This window comes from Branchiostoma floridae, chromosome 8 (genome assembly GCF_000003815.2).
Source record: "Branchiostoma floridae strain S238N-H82 chromosome 8, Bfl_VNyyK, whole genome shotgun sequence".
Lineage (NCBI taxonomy): Eukaryota > Metazoa > Chordata > Leptocardii > Amphioxiformes > Branchiostomatidae > Branchiostoma > Branchiostoma floridae.
Window position 1 is genome coordinate 12,306,220 of NC_049986.1, and position 9,957 is coordinate 12,316,176.

Sequence of the window (9,957 nt, forward strand, 5' to 3'; positions counted from 1 at the left end):
TAGCATATCTTTACTTTGTTCCAAATGAGATGTTTGGAGTGTTCAACAAGGTCAGCTTCTTGTAATTTTAGCATCTGAGTAATTGTTAAATGGTGTACTAGAAGGTCATTTCTAGAATACTAGTATTGATAGTCTTTTATTTGGGTGTATTTTAACATGTTTATTTTGCCTTCAGTGCCATCGTGACGTCACTCCTGGTGACAGGTGTAGACCCACGAGACTGGCATCCGGGTACTTTGCACTCTGTCCCCATCTCTGTTCAGTTGCCTAGCAACCTGGCGGCAGGAAGCTATGAGGTAAGGGGACACTTCAAACACTTATGAAATGGCACAATTTATGCAAAATAATATCATTATTAACTACATATCGTTGACAACTCATGAAGGGATATCAATGTCACAAATGGCTACCCTTTAATACCTCCCCAGGTGTCCCTGTGGCTGCCTGACCCCAGCCCGACCATCTCAGACCGGCCGGAGTTCAGCATCCTCCTGGCGAACACCGGAGTACCGGACCCGCTCACCGGACTCAACAGCCTCGGTCACACACTGGAGGTACTTTATGCTTGCAGAATCCCACCCTGTGTCCGGCATTTCTTATTGTCTTGTTATCTCCATGAAAAAAAATGGGGACTAAGTATTTATGTGTGTATGTGTGTCTGTGTGTGTCTGTGTGTTTGTGTTTCCAGAACTTTTGTAGTCAGCACAACCTCTGAAGCTGTATGGATGACGATGGTATTTGGTGTTGGGAAGACGATATTATTCCCTCCCTGGTATGTGACCTTGGTACTGCAGCAGAAGTTTTGTTTTTGTATCTTTTGACCTGCACGTGCTATGGTCTTGTTTTTAATGTATGGTAGTCTATCAGGCATCCTTCCATCTCGAGAGATGATAATAAAACTCTGCTGTAATGAGCGTGACCGTCACGTGTGACCTGTCAGTCCTATCAGTCAGACTGTTGTATTCTAGTATTATAACAAAAACTGTCTCTGCTATCTACAGGTGCAGCCGACTGGGTCCGACTCGTCGTCTTGCTAATGCAGGTGAATTAATCTCTGAACACATCTTCAATTTGGTAAAATTTAAAGATAAAATATCTTATCATCCCTTTTAACCAAATTAACTCATAACCACAAAAGTCATTCGCAACAATCTATCAACAGATATACATACATGTGCGTGCACGTTGTCACATATGCGGAAAACCGTTGCATAACTACTAACACAATCATGTTTTTCAGTGATGTACTGCTGACAACGCAGACGGTGCTGTTTCCGTGACGTTGGTGAAAATGCACTCATACTGATTTCGCGATAGAAAATAAACTGATGTCAATCTAATCAACTATCATGAAAGGTGTCGCCTTTTTCTTCTTTGGAATTGAGAAACATCATCCGACTGCGAAATACAGAAAAACGTTTTAGAAAGTAGAAGTATATGCTTTACACCGCAAAATATACAGACGTAGACGTAAAGCTAGTTTGTCTGAATTAAGATTTAACACAACATCGTCTCATGACAATCTCATAGTCAGAAGCCCTCTCAACCCTTAGCACGCTGCAAACTTTTCATTCGACCTTCAACTTTCTCAGAAGACTTTGACAGGGTCGTGCCCCCTAGACCGATCCTTTGTCCCGGTGACGTTACTCTGGCGAAAGAATGACGTGTACATGATTCACTACAAGTCATATTGGTCATCCGACCTTCAACAACAACCACAAGCATGTCATTCGACAAGCACGTCACACTGTGACTGTCCTTGTGACGTAACTGTGACGACAGTGTGACGCGTTTACATTTCCCTCAGGTTCTGATGAGTCTTAAAAATGCAGATATTTAGTCAAGAAGAGGTTCTTTGTCAATTCGCTAAATCAGAAATGCTGTACACCAATCAATACCGCACGTACTGGATGCCTTAATCACTAGTAATACTTACATAAGCGCCATAGAATTTACCTACACGCCCTAACAAATAAGAAAGCATTCCGTCATATCACCGTGTTTGATACAATGCCCGCTGATAAGGTGTGTAAATAGCAAGAAGCAATTGAAGCCAGGTGAGTTTGCCCAAGTCAAAGTTACCCTGCGTCACTATGATTGGTATTGTTAAAATACAAGTCAGAATTTCTCAATGAACTTTTCATTTCCAATGCAAATTACAACAACAAGACTGGCAATAAAAATGTATTATTGCCATGACGACGATTGGGGGTACAACAATACAGCTCAAATCAGAAATAGACTGGAACTTCCCTGTCGCACTATCCCTGGCACAATATACTAGCCCACCTGTAACATAAACCTACAGCCAGCAGAAATGTACTATCCCCGGTACAGCACAATGGTCTGCCAGTGACCTAAACCTACAGCTGAGCACTACAGAAGTATTTCCTGTCTGCCTGTGGCGTATGGCTTGAACAAGCTCTAGAAAAGAAAATGTATCCTTCATAACATAACATAACAACCAAGACAACGTGATCCATTATGCAGAGTTTCCCTGTCTACCACTAGTTTCAAAGGATAAATTCCTCCAGGAAGCCAGTGTGACCTACATTTCACCATTGCATACCAGAGATACATCTGGAACAGATTTGGGGGGGGGGGGGGTCTTGCATACCCAGCATACTGCATTCCTGTGGAAAAATTCCTGTGCAATTCCTAGAATTTTTGCACACTGAATGCAATATATACTACTTGACGACTCCCCTGAGGCGTCGTCAAAAACGCTGAAACGCTCTTGCAGAATTAGCATCTTCGCACGTATACGTATAAGCCGAGCACAACAAAGCACAAGTCAAAGCAACCCCTCCCTGCTTTACCGACCAATCAGCGTTTGTGTGTTTTGTCTTTAATACTAATAATACATTCTACACATTATTGACCATCACTCATAGATACCATACGTACTTATAGCACCCTATAACACAGCAGCGGATGTAGATGACGGTGCAGTACTACGGTAAAATGTCTCTCAGCAGGTACGTTTTTTGTCTCCTCCTGTCGCTCTTGTTGGAGGGATGTTCGCCATGTTCCCCTCCTATGAACTGGAGCCACCAGACGGTGGAACAGCGCGCGGCCATGGCGCATAGGATCGTGTACGCCACGGATGTCGGGCACCAGAACGTCGTTATCAATCCGCTCGGGGCGTCTTATAACGGGCAGTTTGACGTACACTGTGTGCTGAAGGTGGGTGTTTTTATGACTTTATTTCCACATAAGAAGTCAATAAAAATGAATTCAACTCAGAAAAAGGGAAATTTAGTTCGTGCTTTTCCTCGCCCTTGTATTCGGAACTATATCCAGGGACACGTTTAATGATTGATTCGACAGAAAGACTTACAATCAAAGTTACCGGCCGTGGATAAGTATAGTAGGAAAACTTAATTTACAGTTTTGTAGCCGTACGTGGAACACATCACGTCGACGCCAAGTCCACGGCCCAAGACGAGTATAGACTATAGGACAAGTCCCTCCCCGACCGGATGGAACTAAATTTTCTATTGCTTATTTTCGTCTTGGCCACGCTGGAATTGCTCTTAAACTTACCTCTTGAAAGTAATATGTATGGTTTTTGTATCTTTCGAGCTATATAAAAGGTTGCTGTGATACTTAACACGTACGTAACCTATTACCCGGTTTATTTGAAAGATCATGTTAAATTATTGCAAGACAAAGGTAAACAAACCATCTGTTTACAAGTTGCAAAACAGTATTAATGCAAAACAGTATTAATGCAAATTTCAACATCAGTACAAATCACGAAAGTAGAGACAGGATGTTACTGATTGCATATCTCTATGTCATTTGTATCTATCTATATCCGTCCGCTTATACCGTCAGGGTGTCGCGGGGAGGAGGAGAAGGCGGTCCATTGCTAGACGCGTGGCCTGTTGTAGTGTCAGTCCATGAGTGTTCAGGGTCTCTTTCACTCCGTCGATCCACCGGCGTCGTGGTCGACCTCTGGCCCGCCGTCCTGACACTCTGGTGTTGTAGGCTCTCAGGGCCGGTTGATTGGGTGACATTCTGACGAGGTGCCCGAACCACTTTATCTGTTGTCGGGCAATGTAGTGGTCATTTGTATACAGTAGGCAAATGTGTCACCCGTGTATTGATCATGTAAGCGGATGAATAACATTTGAACAGGGAAAGAGGACTCGAGTTTTGGGGGCGTTATATAATTCGATGGGTAGATCTGATATTCGAACCTAATCATCGGAATAGCTAGCCACTAGACTAAAGCATTCGTCATTTTGCTTTGGGACAGACTAGACGAGGACAATGTGGCAAGGCACTCAAGTTAGTAAGTTATTTTAGCAGTGCCACATACAAAGTACACATAGAAGGTAGTACTTTACTTCCGATCCCCGACCGATAGTCAGGTACCCATTCTTACACCTGGGTGAAATAGGGAAGGTCGTGTAAAGTGCCTATCCCAAGGGCACAACGTCGGGGGCACGGCGAGTATCGAACTCGGGGCCTCCAAGTTCCGAGCCGAACACTTAGCAATATTAGTTACTCCACACGCGACACCACAAAGTATATTTCATAAATTCCATTTCCAGGGAGATGCGTTCCAGTCCAACCCCGTGACGGTGGCAGACATGGGCATCATCCCGCACCTGTGCACGTCACACACCGTGAAGGAGGGACGGTCATACTTCCTGTTCCTCATGGGCAGCGAGGAGGAAGTCGTCACCGTGCACGAGGTCAACTACGAGATCGGGGTCTTCGACGATCTCGAAGGATATCGCGATATCTTCGATCGCGAGTTCGAATTTTACAGCAGGTGAGGCTATATGTGAAGCTTAATACATGTACGTAAAGACTTGGTAATAATGGTGTAGTCCGTGTTCTTTAAGTATAATTTAATCAACTAGAATGAGCTAACTGAAGGTGATATGTCGATGAAGGTTAGACATCCAGGTAGTAACATACACCAAATAGCAATTACTCAAGCAACTGGATATAATTTTGCAAACGGTTAGACGAAGAGAAGTACACATAGAAAAGTACACATAGATTCGTACTACTGTATACTTGAACCGTACAGCCAATGGTAATGTTATACACGTGTCCTCAGAACATCCCTATGTGACATGGAATGTTTTGTTGCAATTCTTCTTCAAAACTTTTTTGAACTGGGGTTCTCAACGCTTGTTGAGGGAGGTTTGAATCGAAATGCTCTTTATATCTAAAAATCTGTGACTTTATTTGTTGTTAACGTTGTTTTCAATTTCGTGCATGGATATGTTTTTGACCTGTGTTCTATTGTTTACTCTTCAGATGCTTTGGAGAGGTCACCCCAGACCCACAGGGCAACACGGTATAACAGCCTGTGCAGCACAACTCGACACGACAGCGCAACCACGACTCTAAGCTTTCTCCAAATATGGGGGAATAGGCAAAGTCGGTTGCCATGGCAGCGACCATGGATGTCCGTAATGCAAAGTAATCGTAGAGGGCTGAGTGCAGGGGATGGAAAGGTAGTGTTCGTCATACATGTGTATTGTGTTGTGAGTAAAAAGAAACAACTTGTATATTGTCGTCAAGCTACTCAAGTTTATTTTTTTCAAAGGCTTATTAGCTGTGACACTATTATGAAAACCAAATGTTATGGTGTACTTTCATTAAAAGTAATTCTATGAAGGTTTTCTCCGAAGTCTATGTTTTCTGCATTACCCTAAATAAGCCACTCCTTAGTAATCTCCAAGCAGATCCCTACTAGGGCTAGCAATATCCAGCATGATATAAAAAAATATCTCTTACGGGAGAAACTGGTGATTCTTAACCCGGTCGGATATTGCTATTCCGCGCAAGGATCTGCTTGGAGATTAACTCCTCGTTAGCAGTAAACGTTACATAGTATCATTCAAGACAGATTACGAATCGCGGTGAAGCATCCGAGGAGCATGGTGAGACTTGAAGCGATTCCGCTAGGTGCCGCTCCTACAGGGCGGGGCGTTGTTGTGGTCTTGGGCGTTTTCGTGGTCGTCTGTCCCGGTGTGCGGTCACACTGGAACCGGCCCAGGCCCTCCTCAAATATCTGCCAGTTCAGGAAAAAGATCATGATGAGATATCTCATATATCTATATTGCCTGTCCATTTTTCCTGCTTATCATGGTTTTGCTTGACGTTGCATTTTAATGATGTTGCCTTTATTGCACAGTCATGCCCTACCGGGCTAAGTACAGGCATATAAATTTAGATCCATAAGGTCGTAATACGGTACACATGGTGACAGTGCGATGGTTTCTAAGACTAATCTAAAACATGGGTTCTAAAACTATTCTAATACATTTGTTTGGCTTTTTCTCGTTTCTTAGTAATGTTAAAAATGTAGCTTGAGATGTGTTTGCATAATGAAGTGTGATCAAAACGCATTAGAAAAATGAATTTTTCAATACAAGACAAAGATGTAAAGTGAGGGAACTTTCCTATAATATGGGTAAAAAGGACGTTTCTATCATTACTATATAAACTGCAATCTAATAAAATGTGGGATTCATCTTCAACCTTGTTCAGGTTACAGAATTGACAATTCTTATTAAATACCATAAATTGTGACGCCCATCGGCGACAGTATGTTCATGTTCTGGATAAATTTTCATCTCAAAACTCACCTGTATGTTCTCACTCGTGTATTCATACACCCCTTGCTCGTGATTCACTTCATCAATGACGTAGTATCCGTCCGCCTGGTCGTACAGCAGGAAGAGAAAGTAGTCCCTCCCCTCCCGGACCTCGTGCGCGGTGCAGCCGCCCCCGAACGGGCTCGGCACGCCCATGTTCTGGACGTGGAAGGGCGATGTGGGCTGACCGCCACCTTTCAGGACGCAGCGGAGGGCGAACTGTGTCCAGTAGGACAGGCCGTTCGGATGGCTGGACTGGTTGTAGTGGAGCTGGTCCGTCGCTACCACGATCCAGTCCGCGTTCTGCGGACCAAACCAGTTCTGATCAGAATTGTATTTAGTAATTTATGGCTTTTGAAGACATTGACGAACTATTGGCCACTTTTCTTTCTGTCTGTTCGTCTGTATCGTTACACAAGAACTAGATTTTACAGCCCGGGTTTCACAGTTTAACTCTGTAAGGTTAAGCAGAAACGGTTGCAGACAATGAGTCTTTTAAAGTCATTCCAGCAAGACCAATTTAACAGTTTCATCAGTGATTGACAGGCGACAAGTTACTCACCATAGCACGGTATGGAGCAATCAAGTCTAAATTTTCCCATTGCCATGCATGAATGTCTACTCCTAACACGTTAGTCTTTAGATTCCATGTATCAGGGCTTAGTATTGCTGTTCTTGAAGCAGTAGCTCACCTGAATGCGTGTCTGTAGAGGCAGGGGCTTCCAGCCCACCGGCTCCGAACACGGGACCACAGGGCCACAGTGAAGCACCAGAACAAGGAACGCCCCAAACACGACTTTCACTGCCGCAGACATGACAACTTTCCCGTTCTTTTGTACCAAACCTTAGAACCTCAGCCACCACCCAGAATATTCACTGCGCAAATGACCAAGGGATTGCTTGTTTGTTGGCATCCCTTCCACGGCGTTTCCTTGACTACAAGTTTGTGCATTGTCTCTAATGTTAGTCATCGTAATCACGTTGCCGGCCAATTTTCAAGTAGCACTTTTTGTTGCTTTTCTAGTGATCAGCGGATGTGGGGGTCCTTCCCACCCGACATCCTTTGTTCCACCAAGCTGAATAGAACCTCTTTGATTTTCGTTGGTCGAGGGAATGGGAAAATTAGACCATTATCATATTTCTTATTTGGCATTTTTATTGCAATGGCACCGCTTTGTTTCCAACACCAGAGCATCAAAGTTAATCCATAGTGTTGGAGTCAGTAGACATGCCTCCAAATTCTAGACTTGCGGTCAGCTATCATTGTGCGTTACGTTTCCCTCTTCTGTTGTTTATATGATAAAACTTAAGCTTGTCAATGTGTGTTGTTCAGGCCTGCTCTACAACCTTGACTTTCACTGTCCAAGATGACTGATGACATGTTACTTTTTGCTTTGTTTAGCCGATTACGACGGGTATGTGGCAACAGACTAGGACCATTTTCAGGGCAGCCATGGACGTGTCGTAATAAGGCTTTAAGTTCATATTTCCACGAAGGGGCCCGGCCGGGCAGTTTTTGAGGAACGAAAAGTACGATATAAAAGACTACAAAAACACAAAAATAATTGTACTGCATGCTTTGTACACATTTATTGGGATAAGCTTTAAAATTTTTGCTGACATAAACAGCCAGGGGTAGGAAATGTGACGTAGGCCTAATTCGGCTTCTTTGTGACATTAAAAGTTTTACTCGTAGCTGGTGGTCCTGTGTTAGTCTCACTGAAACTCGTACGACATTTGGTCGCCGATTGTGACTTAAAGTTTTTACAAACAGCTAGCTAGCTCGTACAACCAAGTAAACAAAATAATTTGTCTTTCCATTCCCATGCACCCCACCTACTCTCACCCTACTAAATACCCTGGTTGCCAGCAAATAGGCTAATGTCAGTAACGAGAATGTCAGTATCAATGCACAATCTAAAGAGGGTAAACAATTACAGTTTAATTACAGTTTTATGGCTAGAGACGAACAAACGGCGTTAGCGATACTCATGGGCCGGCACTCAGGTAACAAAGCACAAATCAGTTGTAACAAATTAAAGCACAAATCAGCACTATGTTGAAACGGAACAACATGCAGGGATTAGTGGATACATCTAGGCACAGCGAAAAAACATTTACAGCTATTCAAGAAACTGGATATGATTTTTCAAAATCATATCGACGTATCTAGGCATAGCATTTGTATTCAACTTAAGCTATGCATAGGCATCATTCGTAGCTTTGGGATAATGACAGCTCATAGCTTAAGCTATGCATTGGTTCAATAATTGGATTTTCTCCATGAGATGTAAACGATACAACTCTGATATAACTTCTCACTCCAGCCATACAATATTCAAGTCAGGAAAAGTACATATCCTGTTGTACATGTTTACTGACATTTTTCTAATGATAATGATAATTTCATGCCCGTAGGTTAAATGCTCAAATGACCACAATTGGTCTAATGGATGAATAATATTAGCATTATGATCAGTACTAGTGCCTCGTCCAATATTCCAACAAAAGCAGATACGATGGTGCACATGTACACATTCATGTACATTATAGCACCAGGTTACGAAAAGAGCCAAGGAAAACAAGTGTATAACTTTATAGCAAAAAAGAAGGTTATCGTTTTTTCAGGAAAACACCTGTAACGTTATCAGGGTATGTACCCTTAAAATATATAATTTTGGAGAACAGATTACTTCCTTAGCTATCACTAAGACATTTGATTAATTGGTCAAGTTCATTTTCTCCGCTATCCTTTAAGCGTAGCTAGCGGAAACGGTGAACAGCTAGAGTAACATGGCGGTTTTCACTATGACAAGAAAAGCTGCGGCTGCCATGGCAGGCAGGCTGATTTTCGTCTCAGCAGCGCCCCCTACACATCCGTCCTCATCACAGCAGGACACGCAGGAGAACACACTGTCCTCCAACTTACAGGCTGCCGTGTTAGCTGCCTTACCTGCAGGAAAATGTCATTAACGATGACGTGTCTTTCATATTGTTAAGAAGCTTATGTTTTTGGTAGGGTTTGTATGTGGTTGAACAGCATTTGTTTTGTTTTGGCATCAAGAAACTATGCGTCGTCATGAAATTTGGTTAGGTCCCCTGGCGTCTTCCTTTGGTATTGCAAGTTTTGATATGTTATTGTTTTTAGGTGGGCCGACTACTCCCTCTTCGCAGCCAGGGGCTCAATTGTGGGGAGCTTACAGTAGGCGTGGCTAAATCGCAAGGGTCTGGAGCGAGCTGCTATTCGCCATATCTCGTTGTCTATCATTTAAAAAACTTATGTTTTTGATTAGCTCATTGATACAGTGTTCCACAGTATGTGTTCTAT

General features: G+C 43.0%; 3 protein-coding genes across 3 annotated transcripts in view; 2 read left to right on the forward strand and 1 right to left on the reverse strand.

Moving 5' to 3' along the window:
* LOC118421762 overlaps positions 1-1,340 on the forward strand; it is a 16,673-nt gene extending 15,333 nt beyond the window's left edge. The window contains exons 12-15 of the mRNA XM_035829264.1: positions 176-296; positions 429-554; positions 1,002-1,042; positions 1,241-1,340. Of these exons, the coding sequence (XP_035685157.1) occupies positions 176-296; positions 429-554; positions 1,002-1,037 (283 nt within the window). The 3' untranslated portion in view covers positions 1,038-1,042; positions 1,241-1,340. The remainder of the gene's footprint in view (positions 1-175; positions 297-428; positions 555-1,001; positions 1,043-1,240) is intronic.
* A 1,560-nt stretch (positions 1,341-2,900) lies between these two features.
* Positions 2,901-5,487, forward strand: LOC118421360 (coiled-coil domain-containing protein 3-like). The gene is made up of 3 exons (XM_035828619.1): positions 2,901-3,186; positions 4,563-4,786; positions 5,284-5,487. Exons 1-3 carry the CDS (start codon positions 2,941-2,943, stop codon positions 5,327-5,329), a joined length of 516 nt encoding a protein of 171 aa, XP_035684512.1. The 5' UTR covers positions 2,901-2,940; the 3' UTR covers positions 5,330-5,487.
* A 367-nt stretch (positions 5,488-5,854) lies between these two features.
* LOC118421477 lies at positions 5,855-7,516 on the reverse strand. Its single transcript, XM_035828789.1, has 3 exons — positions 7,322-7,516; positions 6,621-6,932; positions 5,855-6,043 (listed from the first exon to the last, which is right to left on the reverse strand). Exons 1-3 carry the CDS (start codon positions 7,442-7,444, stop codon positions 5,870-5,872), a joined length of 609 nt encoding a protein of 202 aa, XP_035684682.1. The 5' UTR covers positions 7,445-7,516; the 3' UTR covers positions 5,855-5,869.
* Positions 7,517-9,957: the final 2,441 nt, after the last annotated feature.